The sequence below is a fragment of the Schistocerca piceifrons genome, chromosome 8, assembly GCF_021461385.2.
Source record: "Schistocerca piceifrons isolate TAMUIC-IGC-003096 chromosome 8, iqSchPice1.1, whole genome shotgun sequence".
Lineage (NCBI taxonomy): Eukaryota > Metazoa > Arthropoda > Insecta > Orthoptera > Acrididae > Schistocerca > Schistocerca piceifrons.
In genome coordinates, this window is record NC_060145.1 from 9,186,531 (window position 1) to 9,205,971 (window position 19,441).

A 19,441-nucleotide genomic window follows, 5' to 3' on the forward strand; every position below is an offset into this window, starting at 1 on the left:
TCAGATTCACCACTTTCTTAACATGTTCTGGTGTGAAACCAATTGATGGCCTACCGGTACGGTCGTCATCCTCAGTATACTTTAACCCTTTCTTTTTTAATCCTTGTAGCTTTCGTAAGTCTGTGTCTGACTAAGTCTCCAATAGCTTCCTTCAGCACTTGGTGAGTTTTTGCATCGTTTTTTCCCAAATATGAAATGAAAATTTATACAGAAATACTGCTCTATCATGTCAGCCATCGAGTAACTGTCAACTCACGCAAACCCGACAGTGGAAATATGCACAGCAACAACTAACCGACCAGTCGGCTGAAAGTCACTATCAGACCGGCACAATAAAGATGTATGGAGAGACAGCTAGCAGTGTTCTGGAGTACTCTCAACACTTTCGCGCAAATTTCAAATTTCGGAAACGTTTGGATAGTACCACGAAAGAGAAAAGTGCTAAGTTGCACCGTTATCCTTGGTCTATGTCCTCCTATAAATGGATGGGTAAGTTCAGACCGCGGTGGTAGGTAAGGGCATACCACCTCCAACTGGGCTAGACAACCGTGTTGTTCAGTGCAACCTCTTGGTTGCAGACTGCTTTACCTTTCAGTTTAGTACGACGTTGACGCAGTGTTACTGTGGTTTGATCATTCTGGTAAACTGGCATGGAAGAAAGGAACATTTTTGTTGTTCCTTCATGAGTGATAAGCCCGATTATCTCAAGGATCATATAAAGCATTTGAACATTAAACAGCTTACAGTTCATTGTTGACAGCCGTTTGTGTCGATTACGATTGGAATTGGAGAAACAGAGTTTCGTGCTGTTATTAAGCATTGTCATTTGAATCGTTGGACTGCCGGACAAATAACAGTAGAATTTGATTAAGTTCACACGGACTCTGCAACATCATTGAAGACAATTTAATTTTGAAATAATGAATTTAGTCACGGTCGGATAAGCACCGAAAACGAAGGACGCTGCGGCTGTCCAATTGAGGTAACCATAAAGGACAGCATTGATAAAAGCTACGATAAGGTAACGCCAGGCCACCGAATAAAGATTCGTGAGATTCCTGAGAATGTAGGTATCTCAACTGAATGAGTGAACAATATCCTGAACGGAGAAATGGATAGGAAGAAGCAGTGCGCGAGGTGGATGCCGCTATTGCTCACAGTCGACCAAAAGCGCATACGGCGGAGCATTTCTACACAATGCGTGGCAATTTAGTCGCAACTCGTAAGACTTTTTGCAACTATTTGTGGCTGTCGATGAAATCTGGGTCCATCATTAAATACCAGAGTCAAAATGGCAGTCAAAACAATGGACAAAGGCTTGTGAAAGTGCAATGAAGGTGAAAAAGACGAATTTGCACCTTGTCAGGAGGTGGCCATCGTTTTTTAGGGTTCTCAAGGAACAGTCTTCATAGATTATTTGGAGAAAGGCAGAACCCTGACTGGAATCTATTATGCTTCGTAGTTGGATCGTTTGAAATTTGGGTTGGCCGAAAAAAAGAAGGCTGGCACGCAAAGAAGTGCTCCTCACCAGGATAGTGCATCAGCAGTACCAGTGGCTAAAGTGCATGACTTGGACCGTGAACTGATTCCTCATCCACCCTGCTCACCAGACGTAGCCCCAAATGATTTCTTCCTGTTGCCTAACATGAACCTTTGGCTTGCTGGGAAGAAATTTTCATCAAATGAGGAAACATCAGTCGCAGTCAACGAGTATTCTGCAGAGTTTGACAGAACCGATTTTTCCGATGGGATGAAAAAGCTGGATGATCTCTGGCCGAAGTGTATATCCGTCAGAGGAGTTTACATCGCGAGGTAAGGTGAGTTGCTGACGAAACAAACCTTTTTTTTTTATTTTTTACCAGACTTGACAAACCACTGTCGCAGACGTACCCGGTGGTTCTGGTAGGCGGTGACGGCCGTGAAGCTGGTCTCCGGGAAGATGAAGGTCTTGAAGTCCTCTGTGCGGCCGTGGCTGGGCGGCTCGCCCTTGGCCGGCAGGTACAGCACGTGGAAGCGAGGCTGGTAGCGGTGCATCGAGTTCAGGATGATCTGCACCACACAGACACACACACACATTAGCGGTGCTGCGGAATGTCCACGAGAAGCTAGGCGCCGCCAGGGACTACCCCAAGCTTAAACGTGGAGTACGGAGTAAATATTGGAAAAACAAAGTATACAGTCATACAACGGTCTGCGTATCTTTTCATGCCCCTCGCGTGTGGGAGGCATGATCTCATAAACATAATAATTTCATGTAGTTCCAGTACTGTGTTGATAAAAGGACCAGCACCTTAAATTAGTTATTATTTGCCAGAATGAAAAATACTCCCATCGTAGCGCAAAAAGGCGATTATGTGCTGGACAGAATTAGAGGTGTGAAAGAAGAGATGAAGATGACGATGATGATGAAGATGAAGATGATGATGATGATGGTGATGATCGGTTTGTGGGGCGCTCAACTGCGCGGTTATCAGCGCCCTCGCAAAGTCCCAACCTTTGCTCGGCCCAATCTCGCCAGTTTCATGAATGATGATGAAATGATGAGGACAAAATAAGCATCCAGCCATCTCGAGGCAGGTGAAAATCCCTGACCCCACCCCGAACCGAACCCGGGATCCCGTGCCGGGAAGCGAGAACTGGACCGCGTGTAAGAAGAGAGCTACCTTTATGCTTTATCTGGCAGCTTCAAAGATATTTGACATATTCGCGCTTTTTTACTTATTTGTACGGGTATCCGTGTCATTTAATATAATGCATCGTGTCGAGTAAAGTAAGATGATAGACATGTCATCCCCCCCCCCCGCAAGAATAAATTCACCCCCAAAAGTTTTACCCTCCCCCGCCCCACGCAAAACCCTTATCTAGCCATGTATGCTCTTCAGTCACATGAAATTATACATGGTTAACTGTGGCTGGTGAATCTTCTGAATTTTGGGCATGACATCAGGAACTCAGCTGTTGTGCCAACATCTTGCAGCTAAAAGAGCTCACTGCACTGGAGAAGTAGCGTTAACTCGTAAAAAAGCGCGAACATGTCGAGATGTTTTGATTTAAATGTTACTGAAGCTGCCAGATAACCCGAAAAGCTAGTTCCCTTCTTTTAAATCCCTAACTCCGCCCAGAACATATTCACCTTTTTCTGTGCTGTGACAGAAGCACTTTTCATTCTGGTTCCATTTTTTTTTTTACTCTATCACTATTTTGATGTTAGACCGCCATAGCTTGGCTACCGATGTAGATTTTTGTTGAGTCGGGCGACGACTAATTTGGTATAGGTTATTTTTATTATCTGTCAAACCATGTTGCTTGTATCGGGGCAATGGATAAAACTTTCACAAAACAGAACCAACGTTAATTACATGTATTTGCCTACCTTCTTACAAAATTTGAACCGAATGCACAAGTTACAAATATATAATTGGCCCGCGTAGGAAAACTCAGAACAACGTGTTTTTTTGCAAGTAAAATCCTAATGAAGATAGATTTTTGAAAGCAAGTTTTCAGTTTTATCTTAAGATTGCATTTTGATTTATTTGAATCACTTTAAACCGTTTCCACGCATTAAATTCACGTAAGATCAAATTTTACGTGATACATTTACCTCGAAAACGATAAAGATTATTGGATACGAATAATTCGTTTTGACTTTATCCTATTACCCACCTCACTGCAACATTTGAATCGATTCCTATACGATAAAAGCATAGAAGTGGAGCTCTTCGAACTCCCCCCAGGAAACACAAATTGTTTGAATGTTTTTGCACATAAAATCCGAGCGGTGCACTATAATTGGTGCAGTTAGTTGAGCATTAATTTCAGCCCCATTTGGCATGCGTCATTAATCGATTCGTACAATTTGGCTAGGCACCAGCTCTGGTTCATCATTCAAATCTAGGTTAATAGACTGTAACAGAGCTACAGCAAGTCAGATGTTCCATTGGCTGCACAAATGGCCCCTGGTCAGCGTTTCCGCGCCGTAACACGTCAGGTTTCTGTCAAGCTGCGTACAGTTCCTTGATGGTGAGTAGTTCCGAACTCTAGCGTCAATTCTCAAACCACTGCCTGCACATCATATGTTGGAGCATAATTCCACGGGTATACTTGCATGACATGTACATAACAAATATGGCCATTTCACATTTGTTATATCGATCTGCATTATGAAGATGCCATGCAAGTACATCAGCGGAATTTAGCTCTAAGGCACACTTGACATGCAGGTAGCTGTTTCAGAGTCAACGTTAAGGTTTGAAACTACTAATCACCAAGAAATTTTATACACTTGTGACAGAAACTTGAATGAATAATAATAGTAATTTCATGCGATGATATTTCATAGAAATTGATTAGAAAATTATTACAATGTCGTAACATACAACAAATAGTCTCTGCGGTTATATACTTGTATTAACTTGTATTGCAATTCTTAGTTACGATAAACTAAAATAGTAACATTTTACCATAAGACATAACTGTAGTTTAGTAACAAACTATCGTATCTTAGCTGGACAATATCCTTGCTTCACTGGGCAGAATACAGGTACGGTCAATAAAAATTGAGATAACGAATGTACCACAACCTGCTGTCACACCTAGACAGCATTTCTGAAGTCGATGATGGTAACAAAAAAGTTTATGGTCATAGCTACAACAAGGTGTAATTTAAAAACTGAGATGGAACTTATTAAAAAATACAACCGCATTTAGGTGCTTGGAAAAACGTCTGATGAACACAGTGCTCTCTTGTAAATTATTTATTCACAACCGGCTTCGGTCATGGACTGTCTTCACAGTGGGAAAATATCTTTTGCAAAGGCAACATCACATAATATTCATGCTTTTAACCATGTAGTACAGAACACTGATGACTCGAAAAACGTAAGAAAAGTAAGTACTCAGTATTGCAGCACTGGTTGAGACAACAACAACAACAACAACAACAACAAATAGACTTCTTGCTATCTGAGGCAGTCCTGTAATGCTGAGTAATTACTTTTCTCACGTTTTTCGAGTCATCAGTGTTCTTTTTTTCATGGTTAAAAGCATGAATGTCATATGATGTTGCCTTTGCAAAAGATGTCTTTCCACTGAAAAGATAGTCCACGACCGAAACCGGTTGTGATTAAAGAATTTACAAGACAGCACTGTGTTCATCATGCATTCTTTCCATACATGTTGATGCTGTTAGTAGCTGTAGTTGGTTGTCACTCTGAAAGCGGATGTCAGGATGTCCAAGACTTACAGGACAATGTAAGGGATCTAAAGGTCATAACTAACCCTCTCCACTCAGTATTACGGAATGGCAATATCTTCGAAGGTGCAGGAAAGTAACTGTAAACGGGCTTTACGGAGAGCGCTGTATCACATGCGGCAGAGCTGTAGACACTGAAAAGGGAAATGATAGCAAGACTTGACGCAGCGGGAGTGGGTCTGTTGGAGAAAGGCATCAAACTGACGATAAAATAAAATGTCTGACAACAAAACCGCAGCTCACCGTGCGACGGTATGTGATGACTGGAGTTGCAAATCTCTATGCCCAGTAGAACGGCCTTCGGACTGCAGAGGTGTTGTCCTTATTTAGTGTTACTACCAGGCCCGGAACGGTACACACAGTGAGTCAGGAGGAAAGGTACACTATGTGATCAAAAGTATCCGGACACCACCAAAAAAATACGTTTTTCATATTAGGTGCATTGCGCTGCCACCTACTGCCAGGTACTCCATATCAGCGACTTCAGTAGTCATTAGACATCGTGAGAGAGCAGAATGAGGCGCTCCGCGGAATTCACGGACCTCGAATGTGGTCAGGTGAGAGGGTGTCACTTGCGTCATACGTCTGTACGCGAGATTTCCACACTCCCCAACATCCCTAACTCCATTGTTTCCGATGTGATAGTGAAGTGGAAACGTGAAGGTACACGTACAGCACAAAAGCCTACAGGCTGACATCTTCTGTTGACTGACAGAGACCGCCGACTGTTGAAGAGGGTCGCAATGTGTAATAGGCAGACTTCTATCCAGCCCATCACACAGGAATTCCAAACTGCATCACGATCCACTGCAAGTACTATGACAGTTAGGCGGGAGGTGAGAAAACTTGGATTTCATGGTCGAGTGGCTGCTCATAAGCCACACATCACGCCGGTAAATGCCAAACAACGCCTCGCTTGATGTAAGGAGAGTAAACGTTGGACGATTGAACAGTGGAAAAACGTTGTGTGGAGTGACGAATCACGGTACACAATGTGGCCATCCGATGGCAGGGTGTGGGTATGGCGAATGCCCGGTGAACGTCATCTGCCAGCGTGTGTTGTGCGAACAGTAAAATTCGGAGGCGGTGGTGTTATGGTGTGGTCGTGTTTTTCATGGAGGGGGCTTGCACCCCTTGTTTTGCGTGGCACTATCACAGCAAAGGCTTAGATTGATATTTTAAGCACCTTCTTGCTTCCCACTGTTGAAGAGTAATACGGCGATGGCGATTGCATCTTTCAGCACGATCGAGCACCTGTTCATAATGCAGCGCCTGTGGCGGAGTGGTTACACGACAATAACATCTCTGCAATGAACTGGCCTACTCAGAGCCCTGACCTGAATGCTATAGAACACCTGTGCGATGTTTTGGAACGCCGACTCCGTGCCAGGCCTCACCGACCGACATCGATACCTCTGCTCAGTGCACACTCCGTGAAGAATGGGCTGCCATTCCCCAAGAAACCTTCCAGCACCTGATTGAACGTATGCCTGCGAGAGTGGAAGCTGTCATCGAGGCTAAAAGTGGGCCAACACTACACTGAATTCCAGCATTACCGATGGAGGGCGCCACGAACTTGTAGGTCATTTTCAGCCAGGTGTCCGGATACTTTTGATCACATATTGTAGATGCTTTCACGAGTGATAGCATTACTTATTCTGAAGAAGAAAGTTCATATGGACGTATTCCCTATTCAGAATGGTTTCCGAGATAGAACACATTTAATATCGCTTTTGTATGTTTTTCTTGAATAACTCGAAAACCGCACCCTCCAGCGAAAACGTGTCGCAGTACAAAATTAAACTATGTTAAATTTCCTACAGAAATGGTCGTATTCATTTTTTTCTCTAGAACTGAGGTAGCATATTGAGGTAGCAAGTTGAGACGAACAGTTTGATACGGGACACTTGTGGTCTGTCAAGTCAGAAAACTACCTCAAATTGCCTACAAAACTGAGTAAGCTACAGCGCATGCGCGTCGTGCGAGTTTTTCAACATTCTCGCGCTCTCTTCGCACAAACCATTAGTTCTATAGAAAAAAATGAATACGACTTTTTTGTTGGAAATTTAGCATAGTTTAATTTTGTACTGCGACACGTTTCCGCTGGAGGGTGCGGTTTTCGAGTTATTCAAGAAAAACGTACAGAAGTGCTATTAAATGTCTTCTATTTCGGAAACCATTCGGAATACGGTATACGTCCATATGAAGTTTCTTGTTCAGAATCACTAATACTGTCACCCCTCAAAGGATGTACCTTTCCTACTGACTCACCCTGAATGTAAGGGGAGCGGGTATCGTCGGATGTTGAGTGATGTTTACGAAGGACGCTGAGATGCCGCGTTCTCGCATGAGACATCACCACCACCAGACACACTTTGAAAGGAGCCTCGCTGCCGATCTCTATCTAGCCGGCTGGTCGAATCGTGCTGTATCCAGATTTCTTGGACATTCGTATCTGATGGTGGTCCGATGTTGGACTGCATGGGAACGTGGGGGCAGACACTCTCGAAATCAAAGTTCTTGTCGAGCATATCTGACCATCACGAGGGAGGATCGCCGCATTTGCGCATCCCATCCGAGAACACGTAAAGGACTCCCTGGTACATTCTGTGCCGTCCAACAGTGTTGGTTAGAGACTGGCAGGAACTGGACCAGGGAGTTAGCAACCCATGCGCAGTCTGTCATTAACATTGTAACACAAACGGATACGTCTGGAGCGGGGCCGTGACTGGAAAGCATGGACTGCTCATGAATGATGTGGCGTTGTCTTCGGCGATGAACAGCGGTTCCGTACTGCCCTCGATGACCATGATGGCGACCTGTGGAGAGGTCCCATTCTTCTGGCGTTTTGGAGAGGCGGTGTTAGTCCTGGCGTCGTGGTGTCGGAACCAATCGGGTATGACTGCAGGTCGCAGCTGGTAGTGATTGAGTGAACTCTGGCGTCAAAAAGGTACTTTGAGGACGGCCCGCTGCCTTATGTGTTACCTCTAATGCTACAGTATCATGGAGCCATTTTTCGACAGAACAATGCTCTTCCGCAAAGGGATCGTATCTCTATGTATCTCTAGGAAGTGTCTGCCTGATATAGCGGTACTCCGTGGCCAGCAAGGTACCAAGAAGATAGAACTTGTGTGAGACCGGCTCGATCCCTGTGACAGTATTCAGGGTATTAAGTACCAGTTACAACAGTTGTTGGACGGCTTGTGTCAAGAGATGATGCAACTTTCTCAACCCATTCGCTGCATGCATCCAGGACAGAGGCAGTGCAACGTCGTATTGATAAGTTGGCTCATATTGCCAAGTTCTTTGTAGATCTGACTCAGTTTTGTAATAACCAGAATAACATAACATATCCTCTTAACCCGTGCCATTTAGTTTCCTTCTCTTCTTGTAAGTGCTTCACCTGTTTTATCATGTAGCCTGCTGATAAAGTGGAGAATGGCTGCGCAATTTTCTTTTGGCTCGTCTAGCGGTAGACTACGTTACAGTGGTGGAGGGACAGTAGTATGTTATTCTGCCTTACGGCAGGTCTTGTCATGGGTTAAGCCTCTTCCACTTTTGTTTGTCCATAGCCAGTCTTTCCATTTCTGAATATTTGCCTCCTTTGATATCGTCCAACATTTGATATCTTCTTTTTCCTCTTCCCCTTTTTCCCTCCACGATTCCTACTATTCCTTCCTTCAATAAGCAGTCCCTCCTCGAACAATGTCCAATCTAGTTCCGTTTTCTCTTTCTGATGACTTTCAGCGCGTTCCTCTCTTCTCCAACTCTTCTTAATACTTCTTCATTCCTTACTCGGTCGCCCCATTTCACTTTTACCTTTCTTCTCCATATCCACATCTCTAGTGCCTCCAATCTTCTTTCATCTTCCTTCCTCAATGTCCAGGTCTCCACACCATATAGTGCAACGCTCCAGATGTAACATCTGGCAAGTCTTTTCCTCAGATCTTTGTTTAGTGGTCCACAAAGTAATTTCTGTTTCCTCTTGAATCCTTCTTTTGCCATTGCAATTCTTTTCCTAATTTCTGTTGAGCAATACATATCATCCATTATTACACTTCCCAAGTAATTAAAGTTATTCACTTGCTCTATTTCCTCTCCCCCTATTTTCTTACGGCATTTTGTCCCCTTTCTTCCAATTACCATGCTTTTCGTTTTATTCCTGTTAATCTTCATTCCACATTCTTCTAATTTTGTGTTTAGGTCATCCAACATTTGTTCCATGTCCACAAAGTAATTTCTGTTTCTTCTTGAATCCTTCTTTTGCCATTGCAATTCTTTTCCTAATTTCTGTTGAGCAATACATATCATCCATTATTACACTTCCCAAGTAATTAAAGTTATTCACTTGTTCTATTTCCTCTCCCCCTATTTTCTTACGGCATTTTGTCCCCTTTCTTCCAATTACCATGCTTTTCGTTTTATTCCTGTTAATCTTCATTCCACATTCTTCTAATTTTGTGTTTAGGTCATCCAACATTTGTTCCATGCACTCTCTGCCATCACAACCAAGTCGTCTGCAAATCTTACACACTGCACTCTCCGACCCCCTATACAAACTCCTCTCCTTCCATCAAAACTTTCACTAATAATTTCCTCTAGATATATATTGAACAGTGTTGGTGATAAACAACAACTCTGTCTCACACCTCTTCCCAGTTCAATTTCTTCACTCATCATGCCTCCTATTCTTACCCCTGCTCTCCGGTTCAAACATAAATTTCTAATTAGCAGTCTATCCCTCCGGTCAACTCCATGTTTCCTTAGGATTTCCATCAGTTTGTCCCACCTGACACAGCCAAAAGCCTTCTCAAGATCAGTGAACACAACATACACCTTACTTCTCTTCCCTGTGTACCTCTGCCCTATCACTCTCAGTAACCCAATGGCATCTCTAGTTCCCACTCCTCGCCGGAAACCAAATTGTTCATCTCCTATTACGCAAACCAGCTTTCCATATAGCCTTCTGTTGAGCGTCCTCAGCAAGACATTGGCTGCATGCGATATCAGGCTCACTGTTCTATATTCCTCGCACTTTTTGCTGTTCTTTTTCTTTTCTATAGGTATTAAGATACTTTCTGTAAAGTCCCTTGGGCATTTTCCTGTCACGTGTATTTGATTACACAATTCAATCAACTACCTTTTCCCTTATTTCTCTAATGGTGGGATACCTGTATGTAAAGAGATGTTCCTGCTAACAAAACAAAACAATTAATTACGTAACCTAATTATTTTAGAGGCGACAATTAAAATTTTATGAGTCTCCCTACAAGCTATTCAGTGTGTTCACAAGCGACAGCAATGAACGCTGTGCTAGGAAAGCGCGTCAGACACGGAAACGGCTGTGCACTCAACCCGCGTGTAGGCGGGGTGGGTTGCGGGTAGCCGAGTAGGCGGCGGGAGGCGCAGCTGCGCTCCCGAGAAACTCACACCGCACGGCGCGGCGGGTGGGCCACTCAGGGACTGCTCGAGAGTGTCGGACAGGAGCGGCGCTGTCAGGCGCCGGTAATGCGCCGGGAGTGCCTGCTGCTGAGGGCGCAGGGCGGCTACTGCAGGGCTCAAGGGCCGCTGTGGCCGGCGTTCCGACACGCTGCTCTCCTCTGCTCCCGACCTCACTGACCTTCTCCTACTCCTTCACTACTTTCCACCTTTCCCTTTCTTCCCTCCTTCCAAATTCTCTTTCAAGTCTCTCTTCGTATTTCTTCTCCTTCATCACACTGATTTCCTTCCAACTTTTGCTTCGACTGTCCGTTAGTGTCTGCCTCCTATAACCACTGCTGTCTCTCTGTCTACACGATAACTCTGCCACATCAAATGTAACTTGTCGGGCTGAGGCGTCTCAACTAGGGCGCGATAGCCAATTTGTCTATTAAAGCGTTCTTGTATGAATGTATGTGGGCTCCAGTGTAAGCAGTCAGAATCTTATACGATCTGCAAAGGGCGAGCTGTGTCCTGCAGACGTGCGTCATGACCATATGGCGTGACTGCAGCGTGTGAAAGTAGCGGAGAGGCGCTTACAGAGTATTTACATTCTCTGGAACTATAAAAATTAATAACTGATCTAGAAATAGCCCGAGGAACTTCATAACGTTCTATTGTGTAAAGGAACAATCTGTCAAGACCTGTAGTCAATAACTGTCATAATTTGGAAGTTACAAAAACGAAAAAAAGAAAAGTCAGTAAAAAACGTAATTATCAGACACTTAGAAAACTAAATCAATACATATATGTTAATAGTTCACCAACTGTAACTATTTGAAAAGATATGATAACACCTTCAGTGTTTAGATTCAAATTTGGAAAGTTCTCATTTTAGAAAACCTTTCGTAATTTTGCTGTAGTAATAACTTTAAGAATTTCAAGTAGATATTTATGTTTTGTGTTAGGGTGAGTGTCAAAGAGAGTACTTGTATGAGTGTATGTGGGACATTCGCCAGTATTAAACTTTCAGTTTGTAATTCTCTCTAGGAACTTGCAAGTGTTCCAACTTTGTATCGTGGGAACGAATTCACCAGTGGTTCTCCTACTAGTGGATGACGGATGTCCAAGCATGTTTCAATATGTAAGAGACAGCCAGAAAGTTCGCGACTATATAGTTAAATTCCAGACATAAAGTACAGCTTAAAGTTTATTTCATTTTATTTGTTTAACAAGGGAGTTTTGAGTTGCTTATTTTAATGACGTCAATGAGCTGAGAGCAGTGGTTGGTTCTTGCTAGATTTTGGCGCGAGCCGCTCCCTGAAAGTCAGTTCTGATTGGCCGTAATTCTGTACAGTCAAGTGATATTGTGACTTCCGCGTTTCGGTACAGTGATAAAGGTAGTTCGTGTTTACCATTAACTATTTGTGAAATTTTAAGAGTCGAGAGATATTTTGTTCTAGAGAAAATCGCGTGTGTAAACTTTGAACTAAAAGCGTGGCGGTACTAAGTAAATGATTTTTTTTACTGTGTATTTATGGCGAGCAAAAATTTTATTTAAAGACAATCACTGAATGCTCAGTGCAGAAGTAGATAGCAGTTTATTGACTGTGTTACTCTCGTAAATGATTTCGGAATTGGATAGGAAAAGTTCTGGCTGTTTGAGTGTGACGTGGACTGTGAACAGGAACTTCAATGATTTGAACACATGTGGGCTGATGATCTTGCTTAATAGCAATAAAAACATCCTAATGCAAGTTTAAAAGGACCTTTGAACTTAGAAATTTGAACAGTAACCCATTTCCGATCTATTCTTCACAAGACTATTTTCAGCTTTTTGTACTTATAGCGGTCTCCGACGTGTAGTTATGAAATCTCAGTTTCCTCAACACTGCTTTTCTGAGATGTCTTAAGTAGCTGCAGTCAGGAGTTACGTGTGCAGATCTGCAGCACTATCGAGGTAGGTGGACAATTTATGTTGCAGAAACGCCGTCGATGTGCGGAAAGAGTGCGTTACAACGCAGGCCGAGCGCGCACGGCACCAGTTCCAAAGCGCAGGTTGTCTGAAAAAGTTGTATCCGATTTCACGGAGCTGTGTCTTACGCATGAACGAGAAAAGAAAGTTGGAGTGAATTTCAACTTAATTGAATCGAAACTAAAACTTTATGTTGGTTGTTGTTGTTGTGGTCTTCAGTCCTGAGACTGGTTTGATGCAGCTCTCCGAGCTACTCTATCCTGTGCAGGCTTCTTCATCTCCCAGTACCTACTGCAGCCTACATCCTTCTGAATCTGCTTAGTGTATTCATCTCTTGGTCTCCCTCTACGATTTTTACCCTCCACGCTGCCGTCCAATGCTAAATTTGTGACCCCTTGATGCCTCAAAACATGTCCTATCAACCGATCCCTTCTTCTAGTCAAGTTCTGCCACAAACTTCTCTTCTCCCCAATCCTATTCAATACCTCCTCATTAGTTACGTGATCTACCCACCTTATCTTCAGCATTCTTCTGTAGCACCACATTTCGAAAGCTTCTATTCTCTTCTTGTCCAAACTGGTTATTGTCCATGTTTCACTTCCATACATGGCTACACTCCATACAAATACTTTCAGAAACGACTTCCTGACACTTAAATCTATACTCGATGTTAACAAATTTCTCTTCTTCAGAAACGATTTCTTTGCCATTGCCAGTCTACATTTTATATCCTCTCTACTTCGACCATCATCAGTTATTTTGCTCCCTAAATAGCAAAACTCCTTTACTACTTTAAGTGTCTCATTTCCTAATCTAATCCCCTCAGCATCACCCGATTTAATTTGACTACATTCCATTATGTTGGTACCAGTTGTAAAAAGTTCATGACATCGCCGATAGGGGTCTACATGGTACAGGCACCTCACTTGTTCGCTCGTTCGTTGCTAATATGTGTTGAGTAGATATGGCGACAAAACAGTAAGAAAAGGATCTTCATGTTCTGCTTTTAAGCAGGTGCAGTGCACTTACAGCTGTGGGGTGTAATTTTAACGGAGAGTATGGCACTGCACCTCGTGCTATTCAAAGACTTAGGCGATAGCACCAGCAGTTTCAAGACACTGATGTTTAAGTAATGGAAAATCCACAGGTCGCCCCACTGTGCTCGTTCAAGTCGTGGAGTACACAAATTTGTGAGAGATAAGTTAGTGGAAACTTTGATTCTAAATGGAATTCTAAAAAGTATCCAAGTTTTGTATACTGAGGTGACAAAAACCATGGGGTACCTCCTAAAATTTCTTCGGACCACCTTTTGTCCGGCGTAGTGTAGCAACTCTGCGGGGTATGGTCTCAATAAGCCGTTTAAGTCCTCCACAGAAATATTCAGCCACGTTGCCTCTACAGCGTCCATAACCGCGAAAGTGTTTCCAGTGGAGGATTTTGTGCACTGACTGACGTATCGATCATGTGCCATACATGCTCGACTGGATTCATGTCGGGCGCTCGAACTGTTCAGAATATTCTTCAAACCGACCGCGAAGAATTGTGGCCGGGTAACTTGCCGCATTGTGATCCATAAAAATCCCATCGTTCTTTGGGAACGTGACATCCGTGAATGGCTCCAAATGATATCCAGGCAGCAGCCGAACATAACCATTTACAAGGAATGATAGGTTCAGAGGGATCAGAGGACCCAGTCTATTCCATGTAAACGCATCCCACACCATAATGGTGCCGCCACCACCACCTTGCTCAGTGCCTTGTTGACAATTTGAGTCCGCGGCTTCACGGGGTCTGCGCCACGCTCTGGCGCTACAGTCAGCTCTTACCGACTGACATCGGGACTCGTATGACCAGGCCACGGTTCTCCAGCCGTCTGCGATGCAACCGAAATGTTCAAGAGCCCAGGAGAGGTGTCGTTGGTGACGTGCTGTTAACGAAGGCACTCGCGTCGGCCGTATGCTGCCATAGCCCATTAACGCCCAATTTCGCCACATTGTCCTGACGGATACGTTCTTCTTACGTCCCGCACTGATTTCTGCGGTTATTTTGACGCAGTGTTGCTTGTCTGTTAGCACTGACAACTCTATGCAAACGCCGCTGCTCTCGGTCATTAAATGAAGGCCTTCGGCCACTGCGTTGTCCGTGGTGGGAGGTGACGCCCGAAATGTGGCTTTCTCGGCACGCGCTTGACACTGCGGATCTATGAGTATTGAATTTCCTAACGATTTCCGAAATGGAATGTCCCATGCGTCTAGCTCCAACTACCATTCCACTTTCAAAATCTGCTCATTTACCGTCGCGCGAGAATAATGGCGTCAGAAACAGTTTCACATAAATCGCCTCAATAGAAACGACAGCTCCGTTAATGCACTGGCCATTCGTACTTTGTGTACTTGATACTAACGTCTTCTGTATATGTGCCTACCGCTGTCCCATGACTTTTGTCACAGCAGTGTGTATGTATGCTTGTAAAACACACAAGAATGTAAAATCACATGCTTATTAGCAAAAAAAAAAAAAAAATAAAAGAAGAAAAGAAAAACTTTGTAGTCATGTGCGAAAGTTGAACTCAGCGCTAAGTTTCTATTTTCATTCATACAAGAGACACAGTCTTGCGAAATCGAATGAATCTTTTTGAAACACTCTCCACACACCTATCCTTAACTCTCAAGTACGGAGCGAGGTGGCGCAGTGGTTAGACACTGGACTCACATTCGGAAGGACGACGGTTCAATCCCGCGTCCGGCCATCCTGATTTAGGTTTTCCATGATTTCCCTAAATCAATCCAGGCAAATGCCGGGATGGTTCCTCTGAAAGGGCACGGCCGACTTCCTTCCCCATCCTTCCCTAATCCGATGAGACCGATGACCACGCTGTCTGGTCTCCTTCCCCAAACCAACCAACCAACCAACTCTCAAGTAGCTTGTGGGAGAAATCAACATCTCACCGTGCGTGCTCTTTCTCTCTCTCTCTCTCTCTCTCTCTCGACGATCCTTCCTCCCTTTGTAAGTGGCAGCCTGCAACATATTCCAGCATTTGGGCTCGACAGCTACTGATTCAAAGTTCGTGAAAACATTTCGCAGCTATGAAAAATGCATTCGCATTAATGATTTTCATACCCGAGACTCTCCTCCCAAACTTCGTGATAACACAATAGGAGGAGCCGTTATTTAATCTTTTGCGATGTCTTTTTGTCAATGCTAACAGGTAAAGAAACTATACTGTTCAGTAATGAACTGTTAGAGGACAGACAAATGTAGGCTAAGAGGGTAACCAGTTTCTTTCATGGATTTGTTGTACCTTCAGCGTGTGCTCTCAATAGACACTTACTTTGGTTCGTCTTCCCTACAACAACATTTTCTATGAGATTTGTCTAATTTAGCCTCTTCCTGACTTCAATACATGTATATATATACTGAAGAGACAAACTGGTACACCTGCCTAATGTCGTGTAGGGCCACCGCGAGCACGTAAAAGTGCCGCAGCACGGGGTGGCATAGACTCCATTAATGTCTGAAGAAGTGCTGGAGCGAATTGACACCATGAATCCTGCAGGGCTGTCCACAAATCCGTAACAGTACGACGGGGTGAAGATCTCTTCTGAACAGCACGTTGCAAGGCATCAGAGGTATGCTCAATAATGTTCATGTCTGGGGAGTTTACTGTCCAGGGGAAGTATGTAAACTGAGAAAACTGTTCCTGGAGCCACTCTGTAGCAATTCTGGACGTGTGTGGTGTCGCATTGTCCTGTTGAAATTGCGCAAGTCCGTCGGAATTCACAATAGACATGAATAGATGCAGGTGATCAGACAGGATGTTTACGTGCATGTCACCTGTCAGAGTCGTATCTAGACGTGTCATGGGTCCCATATCAATCCATCTGCACACGCCCCACACCATTACAGGGTCTCCACCAGCTTCAACAGTCCCCTGCTGAAGTGCAGCGTCCATGAATTCATGAGGTTCTCTCCATACCCGTACACATCCATACAATTCGACCGCCGTCCGACCAGGCAACACGTTTCCAATCATCAAGAGTCCAATGTCGATGTTGACGGATTCAGGTGAGGCGTAAAGATTTGTTTCGTGCTGTCATCAAGGGTACACGAGAGGGCCTTCGGCTCCGAACGCCCATATCGATGATGTTTCGTTGAATGGTTCGCACGCTGACACCTGTAGATGGCCCAGTATCGAAATCTGCAGCGATTTGCGAAAGGGTTGCGCTTTCGTGACGTTGAATGGTTCTCTTCAGTCGTCATTGGTCCCATTCTTGTAAGATCTCTTTCCGGCCGCAGCGATGTCGGAGATTTGATGTTTTACCCGATTCCTGATGTTCACGGTACACTCGTGAAATAGTCGTGCTGAAAATCCCCACTTCATGGCTACTTCGGAGATGCTGTGTCCCATCGCTTGTGCGCCGAATGTAACACCACGTTCGAACTCACATAAATCTTGATAAGCTGCCACTGTAGCAGCGGTAACCGATCTAACAACTGCTCCAGACACTTGTTGTCTTGTGTAGGCGTTGCCGACCGCAGCGCCATGTTCTGCCTGTTTACGTATCTCTGTATTTGAACACGCATCCCTATACCAGTTTCTTTGGCGCTTCAATGCGTATGATCGATACCCTGGATGCCTGAAGGTATGTCGTCATAGTAAGTTGGTGTTCGTTTTATTCTGACTAGTTCTTGCAAATATATATGACGGTAGGATCTGTTCCCGAAAGAACAGTTACCGTTGATGACCATGCAGCTTTGCTAGAATGAAATGATAATTAAGTGGACACCCTAGCTGCCATGTAAGCAGGAGATCCCGGGTTCGAGTTCCGGTCTGGGCACACATTTTCAGCACGTCCCTAATGAAGTATATCAACGCCTTTTTGCAGCTATGGTGTCCATTCAATTATCATTCCTTTTAGTTCTTGCAAAGTTATGGAGAGGCGCAGAGAATTTAATTTTTTCTTTACGCTGAGTGGCCTAGTGGTTCGTAGCGAGTGACACGCGCGATAGCTAGCCAGCTGCTACTCCTGAGATGGCCACAAATAGCCACACCTCGGTGTACGCGGGGAGAGCGTGCGAAGCCGGCGGTCACGGCCGGCCCTCTACAGGCTTCAGCGGGCCGAACTCCGGGGCTGTCAGCCGTGACGAGTCGCAGGGCACGGAGTCTCGGCACAGCCGCTGCCGGAGGAGCCGTCAGGCTGGCGAGAGCAGGTGCTGGAGTGGCTGGAGAGCCGCCCCAACCAAGGCGGACCGACCGCGCCCCTACACAGCTAGAGCCGCGTGGCCGTATACTAGCCGCAGGCGAACCTATTTCTGTCCTCGTTGGTTGTTGTTGTTGTGGTCTTCAGTCCTGAGACTGGTTTGATGCAGCTCTCCATGCTACTCTATCCTGTGCAAGCTTCTTCATCTCCCAGTACCTACTGCAGCCTACACCCATCTGAATCTGTTTAGTGTATTCATCTCTTGGTCTCCCTCTACGATTTTTACCCTCCACGCTGCCCTCCAATACTACATTGGTGATCCCTTGATGCCTCAGAACATGTCCTACCAACCGATCCCTTCTTCTGGTCAAGTTGTGCCACAAACTCCTCTTCTCCCCAATTCTATTCAATACCTCCTCATTAGTTATGTGATCTACCCATCTAATCTTCAGCATTCTTCTGTAGCACCACATTTCGAAAGCTTCTATTCTCTTCTTGTCTAAACTCTTTATCGTCCACGTTTCACTTCCATACAAGGCTACACTCCATACAAACACTCTCAGAAACGACTTCCTGATACTTAAATCTATACTCGATGTTAACAAATTTCTCGTCTTCGGAAACGCTTTCCTTGTCATAGCCAGTCTACATTTTTATCATCTCTACTTCGACCATCATCAGTTATTTTGCTCTCGAAATAGCAAAACTCATTTACTACTTTAAGTCTCTCATTTCCTAATCTAATTCCCTCAGCATCACCCGACTTGATTCGACTACATTCCATTATCCTCGTTTTGCTTTTATTGATGTTCATCTTCTATCCTCCTTTCAAGACGCTATCCATTCCGTTCAGCTGCTCTTCCAGGTCCTTTGCTGTCTCTGACAGAATTAAAATGTCATCGGTGAACCTCAGAGTTTTTATTTCTTCTCCATGGATTTTAATACCTACTCCGAATATTTCTTTTGTTTCCTTTACTGCTTGCTCAATATACAGATTGAATAACATCGGCGAGAGGCTACAACCCTGTTTCACTCCCTTCCAAGCCACTGCTTCCCTTTCATGCCCCTCGACTCTTATAACTGCCATCTCGTTTCTGTACAAATTGTAAATAGCCTTTCGCTCCCTGTATTTTACCCCTGCCACCTTCAGAATTTGAAAGAGAGAATTCCAGTGAACACTGTCAAAAGCTTTCTGTAAGTCTACAAATGCTTGAAACGTAGGTTTGACTTTCCTTAAACTATTTCCTAAGATAGGTCGTAGGGTCAGTATTGCCTCACGTGTTCCAACATTTCTACGGAATCCAAACTGATCTTCCCCGAGGTCGGGTTCTACCAGTTTTTCCATTCGTGTGTTGGTACGCCTACGTATATAACTTGGTCCTACGAAACAGTTACTGTGGGGATACCACATCCGTAGCACTGCTATGTCCATGTGCCTCTATATCCTTACAGCAACACTGCCTGCAAAAAAAAAGAAAAAAAAAGTGAAGCACCCACCAGAAGAGGGGGAACGAAATGAAATTTCACTGGTTGGTAGGATATGTCACGTTATTTCAGTGAGTATAAAATCTGAGACATGTTTTCGCAAACAACTTG

General features: G+C 44.3%; 1 protein-coding gene across 1 annotated transcript in view; it reads right to left on the reverse strand.

The window, feature by feature from the left end:
* Nucleotides 1-19,441, reverse strand: part of LOC124711489 (T-box transcription factor TBX1) — a 210,852-nt gene that overhangs the window by 128,400 nt on the left and 63,011 nt on the right. Inside the window, exon 5 of the mRNA XM_047241598.1 lies at nt 1,891-2,049. Within this exon, the coding sequence (XP_047097554.1) occupies nt 1,891-2,049 (159 nt within the window). The remainder of the gene's footprint in view (nt 1-1,890; nt 2,050-19,441) is intronic.